Genomic DNA, 21,354 nt, shown 5'->3' with positions numbered 1-21,354 from the left:
GCTTTCCAGGCAACTCAGGCCCCTTCTTCAGGCAAGATCCTGCTTGCACATTGTAATCTTTTTAGTTAGCCAATAAAGGTGTCATGTTGCTTGACTTCTCACTACATTTATAATTGCTAACACGGTACAACACCCAAGTACTACAAGTATTAGGTACAAAACGTAGCTTTCTATCAACTTTTGTGATATTTCCGTTAACCGGAAGTGATTTTTTTATTCATGCTGCTGCAGAGTCCGATTTATTCAACTTTACTTTTATAATAATTGTTCAATATGTTATTGATTTCATTTGATTTGATGTTGCAGGTAATTTAATGTACACAATATATTCATTGTCTTACGGTTTACTCCATCCCCATATCTGAGTATAGGAAAAAGTCTAGGAGAGACCACTCCCGATTTTTTATTTTAGTTAGCCTTTGTCTCCATTTGCAGTTTTCACGGATACATACTGGCACTGAAACCTTACAGTTTATCAATGTTTTTAAAGGAATACAGTTAATTTACTTTGTTTAATTTATCTATTTTTTCCAGGCCATCCTTTCTCAGTTCTCACCGCACAGAGTCTGCCACACCAAGCCATGGCTCTGCCTCAGCTCCCCTTGAGCCGCTAGCCGAGCGTCGGCGCTGGCCGGGTTCAACCTTACCACTTGGACGAGGAGGCTCCTCTTTCAAAACGGCGACGCGCCTGTTTTAACGCCGGTCGCAAGGTTTTTGGCGACACCGACAGGAGCTTTAACACAACCACTATCCTCCCATCATAAGACACCAAAACTGGATTTACCTGCCTGAATATGCAAAGTGTGAATCTCCTCGAAAACAGAGAAGAGCTCCGTGTCAAAACGAAGACAAACAAACAAACAAAAAAAAGCCGCCAAACGCCTGGACGGCTGGACCGGGCGCCGACGGCAATGACGTCAAAGAAACGAGGTGACTACCGCCCTCCCCAGAGTGCCGACCTGCAAACGTTACAACGGGCCGCGAATGAACTGTGGAATATTGTTTTTTCTTGACTCCTTTAAAGAACCAGAGCATGTACCAAAGCCACTGTGCTTTGCCTTTTTTCCAGCAGAGTACTTATTTCTGTACTTACACATTTTACTGCCATCAGACTAACAGTTCCAGTGGTCCTCCCGAGAGTAGCAGCGGGACGCCTACGTTTTATAGTCTAAGATAGCAGCAGCAGTCTTTGACTAGAACTTAACATTACCGAGGTAAGATTCCAAGCCTTTAAACAGACTTCAAGCCTCTTTGATAACGAAATCATTCTTTATTACTCGGCACTAAACATTTTGTCAATTTGCAAATTTTTCTACTGGTTTTTCCACAGTGTCCATACTGATTTCGGGAATACACGCTACCATATGTTCTCATCTTGTTATTTGACTGGGATGCATACGCACTATTGCGATGTTTTATGAAAGGAAAAAAAAAGTTACAAAGGAAAATTGTTAAAACAGTGGTGTGTATGTTATTTTATTTATAATAGTGGATTGATTCTCTGTGTAAACAAATATCTATTGTCGAGTAAAAGGCACCCAATTGTGCACCCCGATGACACAAACGACACAGGGCCACTGGCGTTAAGTGTATGCAGATCCTCTTGGAGATGGCATCCGTGTCTCGCCTCTCATAATGTGCTGAGTTTCCTTCCTTGGGCGTACATTTGAACTTTATTTTTAACAAACACATGACAGCTTATTGTCAATGCTAGTCAGACACATTTGACGCATCTGCACAAATGTACTATGGCGTCCAACGGAATACATAAAAAACAGCAATTAGGGCAGTGAATTTTCATGATTCTTCAGATCAATTGCTTCAGCTTCCCTATCATCAAAATTGTGCATAGCATAATAAGATTATTAAAAAATAGTTAAAATTTGTATGTTATCATTTTTTATCCCTAAACATGTATCATATTAACAAGGATTTACCCAAATAACGTTAAAATCTATCCAAATTGTCTTAATGTTTACATTTGTCCATCCATTCATGCGTTTTCAAATTTGCCTAATCTAGTTGTAGCTGCTGGAACCTATGTCAGCAGCCTTGAGCACAAGTTTGGAGCCAATCCTGGACAAGATGCCAGCTGTTTGTCTGTATGGTACACTCACATACTGCCAGTCAATCTACTGGCTATTGTTATGCATATTAAAATTGGTCAGTTGAATAGTATTGTGAAGAAAATACTGTGCAAATAGCAAAACACCTTGTCTGAATCACAGTTTGTCAACAAGAGAGGACATTAGTCCTTATTTGTGTGTTTTTGATTGCTAAAGTTTGATGCTCCATCTTATTGGGAAACTCATCATTTTTATTCTCAAGTTTTTTTTCCATTACTATGTCATAGTTAACCATGAGCCAACAGCATCACACTCAAGGGAACTTCCTTAAGTAGATAGATAGATAGATAGATGGATAGATACTTTATTAATCCCAAGGGGAAATTCACAAGTATAATGCCAGTTCATCACAGGGCACACCTATACCCCCCAACACACTCATAACCATTCAATTTATAGTCTTACGTTAACATAAGTTATGTACAAAGAGTGACTAGGTCAGGCATCATGGCACTATTCTGTAAAAATTGCCACAATCTTTTCAATTGAGACATAAAACTGAAGTTCTTACTCTCTGTGGTCAAGATCCTGGGTATCTTTCAGAAAAAGTAGGATGGTTCCTGAAGTCCTAGCTATATTGCCCACCTTGGTCTGGTCATTCTAGCCCCCTAATCATCCTCTGTTCCTTATTAACTAACAGTTTTCTCTCATTTGTATGCCACAAGACTGGCTAATGTCCATCATCCAGGTAGATGCTACACATTGACGGTGGTTGAAGTGGTTCCCCACTGTCCAAGTAAAGTGTTGAGTAGGTTAGACATGCACCATTTAAATGTAATTTAATAATTGTCAAGTCCAGTTGCTTAGACTTATTAGGCACCAGCACCACACCACTCAGCTACCCCAACAAAGAAAAGAAGCATTATAAATTGGATGGCGAATCAGCATCAGAAGTAATGGAGTAAAAACAAAAAGGCACCATCAATATGAAGGTCTGAAGTGGAGGTTATTTCTGATATGCCAGACATATCTGTAGTAAGACTGTTCAGTAAACACTGTGGTTTTCTTGATTACTGTACAGTATATATGAGATTATCTGTATGTACATTTTTCTCCATGAATGCCAGCTGCAACAAATATACAGTTTGTTCCCATTTGTTTTTTTTTGGTTTTTTTCGGTTGGAGAGAGGTAAAACATATACTGTATATATAATACAAGTTAAATTACTGATCCACTATTAAAGGGCACCAAACCTGGACAAGTACACTGAGTATCTTAAAGGAATACAACTAAGTTTGTAAAGCACATATATTGGTACATCCTTACAACTCATATATAATATGATGTACAATATTCTTGTGAACCGTCCCTCTGAATCTTTATCTGTTCCATCCATATTCTATAACTATTGTAGATTACCAAAAGGTCTGGCATACTGCCCAGGTTTGATTCCTGCTTTTCACAGTGTTGCCAGGACAGGCTTTGGCTTATTGCAGCCACTTGACAAAGTAATTCAGAGAATAAATGAACAGAGAGGATGTAGAGTACACTGATACTAGACAGCTATAAAACATTAGACACTATGTTATTGTGCCCTGTGCTGAGCTAGGATATCATCTGCCAATGATTCCAACTTTATGCCAAATGAAAGCAGGATAGACTATAGATACCCAAATTATTCCTGTTTACCTGATGTTCTGGAATTCTGTGCAAGATTGATTCCTCCATTTCACAGTGTTGCCAGGATAGGTTTTGGCTCATTGCAACTTCTTAACAAAACAAACTAATTCAGAGAGAGAATGGACTGATAGGATGTAGTGTACACTGATACTAGACATCTTTAAAACATGAGACGCTGCTGTTGTGCCCTGTACTGAGCTATACATTTTGCTAGTATCTTGTCTGCCAGTGATTCCTGCTTTATGTCAGATGAAACCAGGATAGACTACCGCTGCTTAAAACATGTAATAGAAAATGGACATTCAGAAAAGGGATGGCTTAAAGGGATTGATGACTAACGTTTGACAGCCAAAAGTAAAATTTTGTGCTAGTATATCCTTTAATTATGGGCACTCATCAAGGATTAGTTCCTGCATCGTACTCAATATTACCAAGATAGTCTATGGTTTTCTACACTCATGTAATGGAAAAAGCAGGTTCAGAAAATTGATATATTAATGTATTATAATTATGCTAGCTCACAGGTTAAAATATTACAATTAACGTAGTAGAATGGTGCTAGATGACAAATGAGTCTCACTTAATAATTCTTGAAGTGCATTAGAGTACTGTGCATACTGTACCTTTACAGTGTATACTACAAACTAAGAACACCTCAGAGTTGAATTTACCTGAGGTGCAGCTCCACAAGCAACAAAAAAATACATGTGCTGCTCAGTTACCAATTATTATCAGTAATGTCTTGCCACTCTGTTGGTGAACATTTTGGGCATTTATTTATTTGAAAACAAAATATTAAAGCTGTTTCCTTTCACCATTATTACAGAGGTTTTAAAAAGTCTACATATATTTTTGGAACACTATATATACAGAATACTTTGTCTTCTTCTGTTTTCACAACACAACTGTTTTTGGAGAAAGCCATAGGGCATGACAGAATGTACTGTATTTATGAACATTGTTTCCTTTCCTCTAGTATTTTTCTTTTTTTTTATTTTTTGACAGATATCAATAAGAGAAGGAACCCTTTTGAAACACCACAATTGTTACCTCGTTGAGCTTTCTCAAAACAAACAAACTTTACATTGTTTCCCTCTGGAAAACTGATCAATAAAAAGAGAACCAGTTAGATGTGAAGATTATTACAGTTATATGTACAGAAATGGTAAAACATCATGATTGCAGTTGTTAGCAATGTTGCCTTACTGCTGCAAACAACCAATGACAAATTCTGACAGTCTAAGTGACATTTGCAGTTCTACCAGGGTGTGTGAGTGATATCATTCTAGTTTACTCGTACATCCTAAAGACATGTATGTTAGGTTAATTATTGTCTGCAAACTGTCTTAGTTCAGATGACTATGGTTATGTGCGTTAGTTTGGCCTGTGATTGAACAGTGACTAATAATGTTACAATAAGATGAATTTCCTGTGACATTGTGCTGGAATATTTAAAAATTAATGAATAAACATTCTTCTGTTAATTAATTAGTTCAATTTTATTATATATGTTTCATATTCCAAGTGAACATGCTTTCACTTTTAAAACCTCAAAATAATATAAATAAGTAGTAAACTGGAAAATGCTCCCATATGTAACTTTTAAAATCAAATAGATTGAACTATAGTTAATGATATAAATCTGAGTATCTGCAAATGAAAATTGGATTTAACCTCATCACAGTGAGTATCCTTATACACATGACAACACATATTTTAGCTTTCTTTTTAATAGATCAGAATTATCCATGATATCTGTGAGCTATAATTTAACCACAGATATTTCAAAATGCTTTAGTCATAGAAATTCTTAATACTCTTTGAGCTAATTTAGTCAGCTGTAGCAATAATCTCTGGGATCTATAATCTGTTTGTTGAAATCTATGATCAAAGTGAGCTATGATCTTGATAAAAGACGTCCATAACCCTCTGAGCTATAATGTATTCAGAGATGTCCGTAACTACCCAGAACTATATTGAATCAAAGAAGCCCTTAAACAGATTAAATATAATTTAGTCAATTACAATCCTGTTTATCATTTATCTAGGCAGTGACGTTTTAATCATTTTATTTAGTCAGTTATGTCCTGAATCCTGGTGAAGTAAAATCCGTCAATGATATTCATAATCCCAATGATCTTTAATATGGTCAGAGATGGCCATAACCTAGTCGGAGACATTTTATTTTAATAGGATGGCTTTATGGTGAATAGCTAAGAAGAATCACTATTAAACAAAACATTTATTCATTAATAAAATACAAATGATTAATTAAGTGGTCTGTATAAAATACTTACTTTGTGTGTCATGGCAGGTCCCATTTGGCTTCAAAATTATGTCTAAATAAAATGGCACCCTTGACAATGGTACAATTAAAACATTCCTCTGTCACTTAAAGCAGGTGGCTCTGTGTCCAATAAACTTTGTTTCATACTCATTTCGGTCTTGTCTGGTTTTAATGTATATAGTTGTTTACAGCTGTTTTTGTGCAACGGGTATTACTGCATTGTTTAAAGCTGTAACATAGTAAGTCATGGAAGCTAGGAAAGAACATGTTGGCCTGAAGAATAACAGATACCACATTATTGTACCAGTATTTATTGAAAGAGAAAATCACATGTAAGCACTTTTTTATTCAATTGTCTGCTTTGTTACAAGAGTTGGGATTTCTTTACTGTGTATTGTAAATGTCTTAATTTGTGTAATAAATGCAATAAAAATACAATAAAATTAAAAGCACTGTTTTGTATAGGTTTAAAACAAGGGAGATTTATTAAAATTGTCAAAAAACTGCCTTGTGGTTGTTAAGATCAAATCATGAATACTGTGGAAAAAACATTCATTAAAGAAAAATATAAAAACTGAGCTGAAGTCTCCTCTGTAGGTGATCCATGAAGCAAGTGTAACATTACTCCTTCCCCTTATATTGGTAAGAAGTTTGTAATGGAAGGAACCATTGAACAAATTCTACATTTTGTGAATAGTTTTACCCAAGTAAAGCCTACAGTCTTTAAAAAATGAAGAAAAAAAATCCAGACAAACAACTAATTGAAAACAGTTTCCATTGCATCTGCTTGGGTTCCTCCTTGTTATGAAGCAAACTGAAATGGAATTTGAATGCCCGGATTTGGTCTCTTGATCCCAGAGGTGCCTCTTCACATTTCAAAAATGTTCTGTATAATTTTAGTGATTGGCAGGAAACAATCAAAGAACAAAGATATGTTCTTGGGGTGTTCATGGTTCATGGTTGCTAATAATTACTTTCCACTACTGGCTCTTAGCTGCATACTATAACAGGGAAGCAAGAAATGTCTTGCATTAGTGGATGATTAATCTTGTTCTGAAGCGGTATTTCCAGGGTCCTTTACAACTCGGGCTTCATCTAGTATGACATAGTATGCAGACCCACAGACTCCACCCACCCAACCAGTGAATCCTTGAAACCAGAGTCAAGTTAGGCACATGGACAGTTTATAGACAAACAGCCACGGCCAAGGCTTAAAATGAAAGGGGGTAAAGGGGCATCTTTGGATATTTACATTGGAACGGTGGATCTGTGTGCATTAACTTGAAATGACCATTTAGAGGTGGGGAATTAATTAAAGTGAGTAATGTGCTGGAGAAAATTATCCTTTGTTCTGTCCCTAATGGGAAATACAATTTTACTGGACTTTAGTCTAATGGAAACTAGGGGAAAAACAAGTAAGAAGAGCAAACAATGGCTGCAATATTGATCATCTCTTCTTTCTGCTTTCATTAAACCTTTTATAGTAATGATATTAAATAGACTGCAGGCACTTAAGCTGGCATCAGACATTGTATTAAAGTGTGAAATTAAGTTGGAACAAAACAAGCAAATATAGAACAGTTTTTTTTAAAAGTAAGTAATTTTAGTTCATCTCACTCAAAAACACTGAACTTCAACTCTGATGATCAATTTCAAACCACCAATTTTACTCTCCTTTTAAGAGTATTAAGTGGTCAAAATGTTATTTGATTGCTTTAATGCTTCTAATAGATCAGGTGGAATTTCAATCGTTTACAGCTAATAGGATGCTGCAATAAACCACTAACAAGGTATAGCAAAGGAAAATATTGCTCCCAAGTGCTTTTAATAATTAATAAGCAATTGAATATAGACACTCTCCCATAATTAGGTATACAAAACAGCTCAGTTTTTTGGAGCTGGTCTTTTTTATAATTAATAAAACAGTAAAATAGAAGGAATATATGTCAAAATGGTCCCTTTCCACACAGAAATTGAATTATTACCTATTTGGAACAAAATTTTAATCTTTCAGGATATTTTTAAAAATAACAGAAAAATTTGTCTTTAAAGTAACATATAGTAGATCATTTTTAAAGCATGCTTGTGGTAATCACAAAATAAATATGAAAGTCAAAATTAGACAAAATAGACAAACAGTCATTTTTGTGAAGTAAAATTTCATCAGTAATGAAAAAGTGATTTTGGATGTCCACCTTTTCACATTAAGGAAACTGTTTTTTGGTTCATTAGAATAGAAAAAAAATAAGGTCTACAGAAAGCAAAAGTATTTTGTACTGGAATTAGATACGCCAAATCCATTAATAAGAACGAAAAAATGTTTTAAACTTGAAGAGATAAATAATTCCAAGACAGTTTAGTTAGTGTGGCTCTCTGGTGTGGCCTTGACGACTTAAATTCCATTAGGTATTACCACATGATCAAAGCACCATGCAGCCCCATGAAATTTTGGAATGAATGCAGGGGTCTCATATGTCTACGAGACCAACTTCATCAAATCCTATCATGTGAAGCATGAAACCAATGGGGACTGATTTAGGAGCGTTTTATGTTCGGTAGAATGCCCGGTGAGGGCCTGGGTGGTCCTTTTGGCCTTGGAACCCCTGCAGATTTTTTTTTTTCCTCCAGCCTAACTGGATTTTTTTTTCTGTCTTCCCTGCCATTTGACCTTACCTTGTTTTGTTGTTACTTATTCTTTAATGTAATTGCCTTATCCTCATTTTTTTTCTATTCTTGTAACTTTCCCTTTGTCATCTCGCAAAGCACTTTGAGCTATGCTGTTGTATTAAAATGTGCTATATAAATAAATGTTGTTGTTTTAGGTATAATTGAGCAAATTCTTTCACATACCTGTATTCAGATTAATATTTGTTGTATTTTTATTATTTAACTGTGAAATCTTTAGATGGTGTTTCACATGAAAGGCATTATTTAAAGAGCACAAATCTGGAACCATCTTTGGATGGTTTACCAGTCCAGCACATGGTACACTCACACATGCACACACTCACAGGGACAAGCAGTAAAAAAACAACAACAATAGCAGCAACAAAACTTACAGAATAAAAGATATGTTTTTATATTTTATTTAATTTTTGGCTCAAAGTGGCAAGGGGTTTTAAGATTATTAAAGATAAACAATACAGTACTGTAGTGTATAAATTATTGTGTACCCTTTACCTTGAATGGGTAATAACAGCCAGCAAATTTGGTTAGAATGGGAATTAAAATGCTTTATTTTTTCAGAGCAAAATAATTTAATGTTAAAATACACATATTTTAAAAACCTAAACATTTTTTTTCTGCAGATGTTCAGCATTTAATAACATAAAATTTCAGAATAAACTTGTTCATCACACCATCCTTGAAAAACAGTAACTATCATGTAAATGTGAAATTCTTGGTACAATTTGTAAAGAGAATGCAATTCATATTCTTAAAATAACTGAGAGAAAGGCATGATGAAAAGACAACTGAAACTTTTCCTTGTAAAACAAATCGGACAAATTCTGTGTCCTTCCATGCATATGTTTGTGCAAAGACAAATTGTACAAAATGAAATAGAATAGCTTATTTTAAAAGGATATTATAAACTTTGCAATAATAAAACAATGAATGGATTTTAAGCCATTTTAGTCCCATCAGCCACAGGTCTCCACAACTCTGAACTGGATGTGGTTGATGTGAGAATATTAGGTTATTATTGACTAGTATCAGCAATGAATTTAACAGTGTTTACATTTTTTACAAGGTTGGCAAAAGTATATAAGGCACACTCTACATATTTTATCCTAAAATAGCACTTTATTGTTATAGTTTTTGGAGTACAGTTTTTGTTTTTCCCTTCAATCTCCTGTTTAACATAATAAACTTGAATTACCCCACTGAGGAATCAGTAAACTTGGGCATTCATTTTTATGAAAATATTTGTTAATATATGACAAGATTCTTTACACTTTTGCATGACTATAATGATCTAATGCATTTTGTTAATTTTGTACTGTATGTATTTTTAAGGAAACCTCTTTACTGAAAATAAAATTATTGGCTACTTCTAATGCTGCACACCTCTTAGAATGCTTACATCTCTAGTGGAGTATAATGAAATTATACATTCACCAAGCACTCATACACTAAAAAAAAAGCAGAAAGGAAAAAGATATGAAAAGATATCAAATGTGACAAAACAAAGCCTGTGAATCTTCCAGACAAACTTCTGGTTTTACTCAAAATGCAAAAGTAGGTCCACAAAAGGTGACATAATCAAAAAGTAAGTTTATTTGTTTAAGATTAATTTAATTAGAAAGCCTTTTCCTGTGAGACATTTTTAGCTGGAATACATATCCTATGGTTAAGATTAATACTTTTTTACTTGACCCTAAATGCAGTGCAAATATATGAGTAAACAAAAATGAGATCTAAACAGTGTGCTTTAGAAGACAATTAGTATTCAGAACAGACAATCTGCTATGTGAAATTTAAAATAGTATATACTGTACATCTTTGAACAAGATCAATAAAGAAAAGTTCAATTTCAATGCATAGGAACAATGCTGATATTATCTAATGTTTAGGCTTGTATCCTGTTACCTCATCCCACCCTTTTCGACATTTCTGAACTATCCATTCATGTTCATCATCATCTGAGAAAAACAAATGAAGAACAGCAAATTAGAATAACGCCATGGCTTTTAAGACAAGTACATTTTGGCATATATAGATAACTAAATATACACTACATATATTAAAACTTGCGCAGATATATAATGTAGGTATTGAAAATCTACACAACTTTATTTAAGGCTTTGTTCTTGTAAACACAATTCATGTCACACCTTTATCTCTGTAATAGCTTATAGTCAATAACAGTTAAGTAGAAGAGGAATGCATTTTTGAAGAAAAAAAAATCCTGCATAACTGTGTATATTCTTTAACTCACCTTATGGAAGAAGCTTTTTTGCTCTTATTCTTGTAGTAAATCTCATTGAATAGCTCTTTATCAATTTAGTGCTTTGATTTTACTATTTTTGTACTCTTCTTTACAGAAGGGTTCAAAGCGAAGTCAAATTGTTAGGAGATCTCCTCTCCACAGCCCTTTTCAGGTCCAGAGATTTCTATAGAATTATGTAATTCAAGAACATTGGTCCTTTCATTTTTTAAGCTGTTTCTTGACTTAATCTATTTTGTGTGCTTCTGGATCATTGGCATATCATAACTTAATGTTTAACACTAGCTTTCTGTCAACAAGCAGAATGTTTTGCATTCATAATAATGACCTCCACAGTGTTCACAGTTTTAGTTTGCCTGCTGTTTCGTATCTTTGAATAATATGAACCCATATACATTTTATTAGAACCCTGTGGACCATGGTTATCTCTTAAATATGTAACCATGAAACCTTCAAAAAAATCTTACAAAGACAGCTGCTTTTAAATAGGGCCATTCAGAATTGCATTAGATCATGTGAGATGAAGTCAGAACACCTTTGAACATGATGTGGAATGGAACTGGTTAAAAGAAAACAGTTACAACCATATCACAATATCCACTAGGATATTGAAATTGTTTTTTTTTTGTTTTGTTTTCAGTAATTTTTCTTTAAAATTCTTGACTTGATTTTTGCTTAAATACTTAATTTAAGTGAAAAGCTCTGATTATATTTGTACTAATTTTTGTCTTTACATCAGTAAAAGTTAAAATATCTGAAAGGTTTGTACACCACATACTCAACAATGAGTGGACCTAAACACAAATATATAATCACTGAAATATTAATACACATATATAATACTATACATATACATTACTCTTTAAACCTTTGTAATAATCTACCCACCCATCTGTAGTGTAATTTAATATTCTATCAGCACACAGAAACTTTAGTACTCTATGCACAAATAGATATATTTTAGTACTCTATACAAGCATATATACTGTTTAAACTTTACAAATGAGGACTTGTGTGGCACATACATTTTAATGCAGTATGCACATCTGTAAACTGTAATGCTCTATAAATTTACGTGCAGTCATTTAAAATTGCTCTGTGGATTTTTGAAAGGCCACTGGAAACTGTTTTGGCAAGATGTGTTCCTTCTCACCAGTTGGTTTAACTCAAAACATCTTTATGCAAAATGGAACACATGAAGCTTCTGACCAAGAATTTAATGAATATTTTCAACTAGTTTGGTGCATCTAATACAAACTGATCAGGTTAGTGAATGATAAAAATAGCGGTGCTCTGTTTTTTTCATTTCGGAAATTGCTTTTGTCACCTCAATCTTGTGATACATAGCACTGTAATGAGAGTCATATTTGTATACTGTAGTAAGATGTACAGCATATACATGCAGTGACATATAAAACTCTATATATACATGAACCATAATTCTGTATGCACATTCATGTACTGCAGTACGTTATGCATAAAAGTATAATCAAATTAATTGAATCATAGTAATATACACATACCTATACAAAAATGTACTTAAAATTGCATATAGCACATTACTATATTGACTAGATTAACTTTCCACACAAAGATACATATGTGCTGTGTGTACAAAAACACAGACATACAGTAATATTAAGTGTTCCCATACACTTTAATAATTTTGTAAATATTTATGCCAAATAGCTTGGGAAATATACTGTACAAAATCTGACCATATAAAAGACATAAAGTACCTTGTTATAAAGTGAGTTAAATATATATAGCATATAATATCAGAATTTCAATGTGATTAGCAGAGAGAATGAAATGCTATTGTTCCCATGACAAAAAGGTCTTTTGTCTGTTTATTTCTTAGGCCTTAAAAGTGACATTTGAAAAAAAGGTTGTACAAATATGGTTAACATAATGCATTCTTAAGTAACTTTCATTTTCAAATTAGATATAGAAACATTTACCACATTACTTTAACTTCCAACATAAATTTGGTGAGAGTAGCAATTTTGGTGTAAATTGCAAAAGTATCTTTTTTTTTTGTGGTTTGCCTACAATAGTTAGACTTTTGACTAATTAACAACTCTGACAGTTGAAATTAAAACTATATTTTCAGAGAAAGTCACCCGACATTCAAATACGTGTGTGTTGCTTCTGTATATATGACTGTTTTTGTGAGCTTACAAAGAGTTAAAACATTAGATTATAAATTTACTTTTTTCCCCTAGTTAAAATTAAAAGGGTGCTAATTACAGCGAGGTAGTTCTTTTATGGTGGATCTGAATCATTGCATGCAGCTGCAACCTCTTCAGCAGTAACCTCTGAAACAAGGCAAACTGGGCCTATTGTTGTGAACAAGTCTTAAACCCCTGTCTGATTGTTGGTAATTGCCAGCAATGGCCTTAACAGCCTCTTGACTAGCCTTTTCAGACCCTACCTGGCTGTGCGGCCAACAATTTAAATCACAGATGCCTGGTCCACACTGAAGCAGCTGCATGCTAACTAAATATTTCCCCTATTCTCTGCCTGCCCATTTCCACCACCCACAACATGGAGGTCAGACTCAAGAAGCACATTTCATCACTATTTAAAACCAATTAATGCTTTTGGTTTGATTGGTACTAGCGGATAGCTAACCGTAATTACCACTTCCCCAAACTGATTCTGTGAATATGCTAATAAGACTGCACAGGCACATTTTCACCTTTGGTATAATTTTCCATTTGAAACTGTGTTGATAATTCTGTAGAAGTCTTTAATCAACTGTAAATTGTTAAATTGTTAAGCATTTCTTTTTTGTCTTACCCATTCTTTTTTTCATGAATGATGCAGGGCAACATAGGACAGCAAGTTAAATGTCAGTAAAGAAAAAGAAAATTTCATTAATTTTGAGGATAAGAAAGCTCAACTTGTTTTCATTATTAAATTGGAAAATAAGTATATTTTTCTTCTTTTACGTTAAGAAAACAAATGGTGCTTCACATTAAATAGCAACCACATAAACTTTAATTTTATCAAAGCATATCTGTTTTGGATACTTACTAATTAAATTACTTTTTTGATTAATTTATTTAGGAATAATATAATTTAATTGCTACTGATTATAAGAAAAGTGAACATATACTGTATGTTGCCAAAGTGGCTTAAGAATGATTTCAATCAAAAAAAACTCCCAAAATTCCTCACTGGTTTCTATGGAGTTGTGTTGCACTGATTTTGCACATGTAGAACTTATTGTAGATGTGGAAGAATTATGCATTTCATCAATCCTGCCCTTTCCAAACATTAAATTGCCCCTAATGTAAAAGTCCCACATTCAAAATTTTTTCAGTTCAAAGTGTAAAATCCAGCCATTGCTACCATTTCAGAGTATGAGTAAACACTCCAGAGGGTGATGCCAGTTGGCAGGATTGCACGATGAGCTTGAAAAGGAAGTCCTACCACCTTGTTTAATTTTGTTTATCTAATCTGAATCTTTTAAAAACAGTTTTCCTTCCAAATTTCATTCACCTGTTATCTGCAGCAGAGACGCACATTGCTATATCCACATAATCGTCACACCCCAATTTAAGAAAAACAGCCTTTTCCTTTTGTAAAATCTGTGAATTCACTAATACTGATAAAATAACGTACCATTTAAAATAAAGAACAATGTGCTCAGTTCACAATCATAGCCAGACGTTTCGAAAAGAGGACTAACTGCATTATTTGCATAATTATTCAACTTTTTCTACTATTTGCATCCAGACGGGACTTGTCACGGCTTTACCTTGTGCAAAGACAGTTCTTGATTTTAATTATTATTACTTATTGTATGCCGTTCTGCAAGGTAACTTAAAACATTTGAGATATTTTTTTTTTTTTCAGTTGGAGAGAAAGGTAGGTGAAGTGACTAATTTGTGTTCACACAGTGTCAATAAGTAGTTGAACCCAAAGCCTAAGGGTTTAACGTCCAAAGCATTAATGACTATACTGCACTGCCTGCAACTACATTGTAAACTGTAGCATTACGCTATTGTTGTTCCTGTTACAATGTCAGATGTCAGTGGTAGGTGAAGTGACTTGGACATGCAGTGTCTGAAACAGCATTTGAACCCACATCCTCAGGGTTTGAAGTACAAAGCTTTACCCACTATGCCACATTGTAAATTGTTGCATTACACTGTTGTTGTTCTTGTTACAATATATATTGTTAGCTGTAGCATCATAAGTATAAACAGTAAGTAATGGAATTCATTTCAATTGTCTTTTTCCTCAACTTAGTAGATAATGGTACACTCCAAAACAAGTTGCCTCCTCTCTAGTGATTCACCGATTGACCACGGGTGAAACATTTTAACTGCCAATTTTCACCTTGTAGAAATGGAAACAAATGTTATTTGTATCCATCTATCTGTTAGTCCATTCATGTTTGCATTCCTGGTTCACAGGGTGCCAGTGCGTGTTAATCATGGACACTTAGTGTATTGCACAGAGCAATGTTTAGTGGTCAGATAACCAGAATACCTTTTGGATGTGGACAAAAATGGATTACCCAGGTAAAACCACATGTAGATATGAGGAGAACAGGCTGGGAATTATACCCAGGTTTCTAGTGCATGGATGTGGTAGAACTACCCCCTGCACCATCATGTCATCTAAAATTACCTTCATTCATTATTCATTTTGCAAAACCACTTTCTCCAACACATGGTGGCTATGAACAGTAGATTATTCTGGCACAAGGAAGGAGCTAATCCCGGACAGGGTACTAATCAGTTGCAAGGCACACTCACTCACATACCCACACTTAGTATTACAGTGTCATTATAACATTGCCATTCAACCGAATGTGCATCTGTGGGACAAAGCCAGCATAGGCACAGAAAACACACAAGCAACACCACAAACCACTGTGCTACTGTTCCTTCCCACACCTATCATGCAGCTCTATATAAGTTGCAATTTGGAATAAAGCACTAGCTATATAATTTGATTTGGAATTAATCTTTCTAATATATACAGCCTATATCAGATACATTGACTACTTATCTTTCCTCATTCATAAAAACTAAATTAGTACAACAGTTTCTGCATCAACTTTGAGCCTTTAATAGAAGAAAGTTTGACAACTGGCATTGTATACATTTGGAGCTATCAATGGGCCATTCATATTTTAAACAATATACAGTATCTATGTATATTGCATATTCTCATAAAATTGCATACTCTATGTATCATTACAATAGCCTGCCTGTTTATTTTTTGACCTCCTTCTAAGTCAGATGAAAATCAATACCCTTTGCAATTCTGCTAAATTATCAGTGCCAGTAATTAAAAGCCCTTCTATGTAATTTTCACTGGCATGAATGGACAGATACTATACAGGCAATGCCTTTTGAAAATTCTTTAATTTGACTCACAATAGAATGGCAGACGCTCAAGCCAGGTTGTTATTCTTGGCCCAGCAGTGTTTTGAATGTGAACCTTTGCAGGTTTCAAAGGGGCAATTATTTTAGGAGCAGGAAACCACAATGAACAATATAGCCATGAAGGATCAAGCCACTTATGGAGTTATTTACAGTGGTAAAGCAGAAGTCGGCACCAATTTATAAAAAGGAATCCAGGCTGCACAATCCATTTAGCTACACTTACCTAAAACTTTAAAGCAGGCGTCACTTGAACAAATCTATGGTGTTAACTTATAGCATGGTTAAAACCTTATAAACAAAGAGCTTTTGACATTTACACACAGCTACTGTGTAATAAATATGACAATCTTTAATTACATTACATTACATTTTCATTTTCAAATAGGTTAGATCAGTGGTTAACTCATGAAAGTATTTTTTTCTAACCATCCATAATATTTCTTTCAGAAAGTTCTCTATTTTGTAAAAGGAAGCTAGAGAGGTAGATAAGGGCTTGCTTTATGGAGACATTAAAGAAGATGTTTAGTGTCATTATCCACCCAAGGCTGTTCAGTGAACCTGTAAAGGCCAGTTGCCATGTAACTTCTAAATTATTTTTGCTCTCATTTACCCTTGGGAAATTATATTACTAGTAAGCATGCTAGGTTAAGACAATTCTGATGTTAAGGAAAGGGAGTTTGAATTTGGAACTGGTGCTCATCTGTGGCAGATAACAAACAAAGCAACTACAGCAAAATATATATGCTTGACATAGCAGAAAGAAGTGGAGTTTAGAACAGGGTAAGACAACTTGCAGTACTATGTCTCGTTTTATTAACCAAGATAAGATTTTATTTTATTTACTTATTTATTTTGTTTAGATTGCAATGTGATATATATCCACAAGTATCTACTGAAGGAAACAAGAAAAATGAGACTCTTTTGTCTCAGATGCACTTTTTGTCTCAGATAAGTAAAGGTATGCAAATAGACACTCTTTTGTTGTGTTATGGGTAATCACTGGACTATTGATTCCCCAGTGCTGTTTTAAAATCAATCATCCCATCAATCTCTTCTTTTGCATTGCAAGTTTATGTTAAATTAAGTGGACCAGATGTAATGGTAAAAGCAAGTCTAACAAAAAAGTACATCATGAAGGCATTTATAGGAAATTTTAAAAGTGAAATAGCACTAAATCCAGACATTAAACAATCAAAATTTTTGCTAATATTGTTTGTTAAAATGAATAAAATATAGTTGTGTGAATCTGTGTAAAAGAGGGCATTTTTCAAAATGAGTGTCTTTGCAAAAATGTTATTGGCCAGGGATGCTGCACAAAGGCTTATGACATTTCTAAAGAAACTTATCACAGCAGAAGTGGATGAATACCTAATGGAATCAGTAGTCTGTTACATAAGTCTGTTGTTTTGTATATATATATATATATATATATTATACTAAAATGTAAAATACTTGTGTAAAATAAACTTGTGTCACTTGAATAATACAAACTAACTTACAGACATAGCACAAACTTTAATATAATCACTTTGGGTAGACTTGGTGTCAAGAGATTGTCCCAGGACCGTCTCGCGGGGACATGGAACATGAGATTCTTGCAAGTCATGCACTACTTACAACCATTTTCAAATAAGACCATGGTCATCAAAACTCTCAGTCGTGTAAAGGCTTTTAGCAGACACAGATCCTCAGCTCTCAGCTCATATAAAGTGTATAAAGACAATACATTCTAGATGAAACGTCAACAACTAAGCGAAGAAGAAAGAGCAGCACGGAGAAAAGAGACCCAAAAGCGTTGGAGAGAAAAAAATGCAGACAAGAGATTAAGAAAGTAGTGGAATTCGAAAGGCTCAAAAAAAAAAAAAAAAACAATGGTGTGATACACATGTAGAGAAAGCTAAAGAATATGAAAGCAGTAAAATTCGAAAGTAACAAAAAAAAAATAACAGTAAAGATCGCATTAGCACAAACAAACAGAAATTATTACTCGAAAAAAGAAAATAATCATCACGGACCAGGTGTAATTAAAAAAACATCAGGACAAAGTGAGGTCAGAAATAAAAGACAAAGAGTAGAAAATAAAGTAAAACATCATAAAGAGGTTCAAAAACGAGGGGGCGAAACACATGCAGAGCTGGTTAGAGATAATGAAAACAGTGGAATTCAAAAGACACAAAAAATGTAGGCGCGATACACATGCAGAGCAAGTTACAGAATATAAAAGCAGAAATATTCGAAAGTATCAGAAAAATGACAGTAAAGATCGCATTAGCACAAACAAAGATAAATTATTACTTGTAGACTTGTAGATCATCTAATTCGTGTTGCCATCAGGGAAAAGTAGTGTTTCTCCACAATGAGGAGGTGTATCCGCAAGAATTAACAGATCTGATGTTTGGGGAAAGTGAAATCCACAAACAGTCAGTCACCAGCCCACCGCAAGGCACACACACACACACCCACACACCAAGCACGGACTAGGGACAATTTTGAATCGCCAATGCGCCTAACCTGGATGTCTTTGGACTGTGGGAGGAAACGAGGAGAACATGCAAACTCCACGCAGGGAAAACCCGGAAAGTGAACCCAGGTCTGCTTACTGTGAGGCAGCATATAAAAATGCATTTATACTATAAATAGTAATAGGCAAATTACACCTAAATCCAGAGGTTAAAAAAAGATGCTCTATTAGCCAAAAACAGTAAAGGACGATTATAGGGAAATCACACAGTGCAGAGAACTCTGTAGTAGTACTGATTTTTCATACACGGTTGCACCTAACAAAGTTGCATTCCCCTTCTGGCCACTCCTGTCAAAGTTCAATTCTATTTCCACCAATTCTTACTCACTTTTGCCCTCTACTGCAAAAGTTCCATTCAGCTCTGAACCACATTCCAGTTTTCCCCACTATTGGGCATATGAACTGGGCATATAGCCTAGGTGGACGCTTAAAACAGCAGAATCCAAAAGGAAAAAAAATACTTCAACTAGTAATTTCTATCATGTATCTGCCTATCTGTAGTCATGCATTTGAAAACTTAGTTTAAAAAACCAGAAGCCACCATGACACATGTGCACACTATCTTTTTCTTGTTTTCTGACTACATGCGCTTTGATAATAAAACGGTATTGATTGCAATATTGATGATAAATTATAATAGGTGCAGTATATTATTTACTTACTTGCTTTTCAAGATTTCACAGATGTTCATTGACTCAGGCTGTATGCTCCCTACAACATGAATAAAATCTAACTGCCCACGTTCACTCACAATGCTTACATTTAGTCCCATAACGCATCACCTTGAAGGATCTCTTTGTATACCACGTTGTCAGTTCAGCAGTCCGGTTGTAATATGACCAAGCTGTGCACTGAGATTACTTTTGATAATGCAACGTATAGTTTTGTCCAGGAGGAAAGCAATGTTGCCTCAAATCAATGGCAACCTTTTGTAGGGTGTGTCCCTGAGACTTATTAATTGTCATCGCGAAGCAGAGCCTTACTGGAAATTTGAGGCATTTCAATTGAAATGGGAGATCAGAGGGTATAACGGTGATGCCAGGAATACATTCAGAGTGTGGCGCTCTGCTGTTTTTTTGTGTAGCTGCCTTCACACAGCTTCTGTGCTGCTTTATAAACGAACGCCATATAAGACCATCGTTTCTCCTTGCTTCGCGGTTCTGTACTGTTTTATTGTTCGTTTATTACGATTCTTATAGTTATTGTGTAGCTATTTGAGACTTACTTTACTGTGCAGGTACCCATTTCCTTTATTTAAGCCGCGGCTTGTACGTTATTTTTTGTTCGTTTATTACGATTATAGATATTTATTGATTCCCTTCTTTAGCTGACTGCCTGCTCATATGAGACGCTCCGCTGGTTTTTTGTGAAACAGCCTTTACACAGCTTCTCCACTATTTTATAAACGAACGACATATAAAGCCATCACCTTGTCAATTGTGTAATGCGTTTTTTTGAACAGGTTTGATGCATGGAAGTGATCACTCGTACTGCGTTCAGTCAGTTCACGTGAGCCGCTCTCTTGTGTGATGTTGCGATGTCCACGGCTTTATTTAATGTTAGCTAAGACGCGGCACTTAATAGTTTCTGGCTGCACTTCGGTTGGAATATGACGAAGCTGCGCGAGCTCACTGTTGAGAATGCAACGTATAGTTGTCCAGGAGAAAAGCAATCTTGCCTGAAATCAATGGCATCGTTTTGTAGGGTCTGTCCCTGAGACTTATTACTTGTCATCGCGCAGCAGAGCCTTACTGGAAATTGGAGGCATCTGAATTGAAATGGGAGATCAGAGGGTATAAAGGGGATGCGAGGAATACATTGAGTGTGGAGAAACTCTAGAGACAGCGTGTGTATTAACTTGTGGATTTTTCAGTGAGTATTTGGTGGCAGCGTGACGTAGTTGCTTTCGCAAGACCGCGTTAGCTGTGGAGCTCAACTCGGAGCATATTCTTTTCCTACCTTGTCAATTGTGTAATGCGTTTTTTGAACGCGTTTGATGCATGGAAGTGATCACTCGTACTGCGTTCAGTCAGTTCACGTGAGCTGCTCTCTTGTGTGATGTTGCAATGTCCACGGCTTTATTTAATGTTAGCTAAGACCCGGCATTTAAAAGTTTCTCGCTACAGCAATTTTAACTCCGTTACAAAGTGATCCAAATTCTCGTTTTTACCTCGTGTCTTCTCATTAAACTTGTATCTCACGAATAAAGTATTCAGCGTTTTTCTTCAGCGCTCTTTGGGAGCTCTTCCTTCTTTTCTATGTACTGCGGTCACAGTCAGTTCACGTGATTACGTGGGAGGCGTGATGATGTCACACGCAGCTCCGCCCCCCACGGCCATCAAGCTAACGTCCATTACAGTATATGGAGAAAAACAGGTTCCAGTTATGACCATTACGTGTAGAATTTCGAAATGAAATCTTCCCAACTTTTGTAAGTAAGCTG

The 21,354-nt window shown here is 35.1% G+C and overlaps 2 protein-coding genes across 5 annotated transcripts in view; one reads left to right on the top strand and one right to left on the bottom strand.

Annotated features, from left to right (window-relative positions):
• Positions 1 to 6,821, top strand: part of lhx6a (LIM homeobox 6a) — a 50,650-nt gene extending 43,829 nt beyond the window's left edge. For 3 of the 4 annotated variants that reach the window (XM_039762809.1, XM_039762807.1, XM_039762808.1), the window contains one exon: positions 535 to 6,821. In XM_039762809.1, coding sequence (XP_039618743.1) covers positions 535 to 614 — 80 coding nt within the window. In that variant the 3' untranslated portion in view covers positions 615 to 6,821. The remainder of the gene's footprint in view (positions 1 to 534) is intronic. The other variant, XR_005634862.1, reaches the window with a different exon arrangement.
• A 2,204-nt stretch (positions 6,822 to 9,025) lies between these two features.
• The window catches only part of morn5 (MORN repeat containing 5), an 85,497-nt gene continuing 73,168 nt past the window's right edge, over positions 9,026 to 21,354 (bottom strand). The window contains exon 5 of the mRNA XM_039762806.1: positions 9,026 to 10,677. Coding sequence (XP_039618740.1) covers positions 10,598 to 10,677 — 80 coding nt within the window. The 3' untranslated portion in view covers positions 9,026 to 10,597. The remainder of the gene's footprint in view (positions 10,678 to 21,354) is intronic.

The sequence above is a fragment of the Polypterus senegalus genome, chromosome 9 (genome assembly GCF_016835505.1).
Source record: "Polypterus senegalus isolate Bchr_013 chromosome 9, ASM1683550v1, whole genome shotgun sequence".
NCBI classification, from domain to species: domain Eukaryota; kingdom Metazoa; phylum Chordata; class Cladistia; order Polypteriformes; family Polypteridae; genus Polypterus; species Polypterus senegalus.
This window is presented reverse-complemented; position numbering and strand designations above follow the sequence as displayed.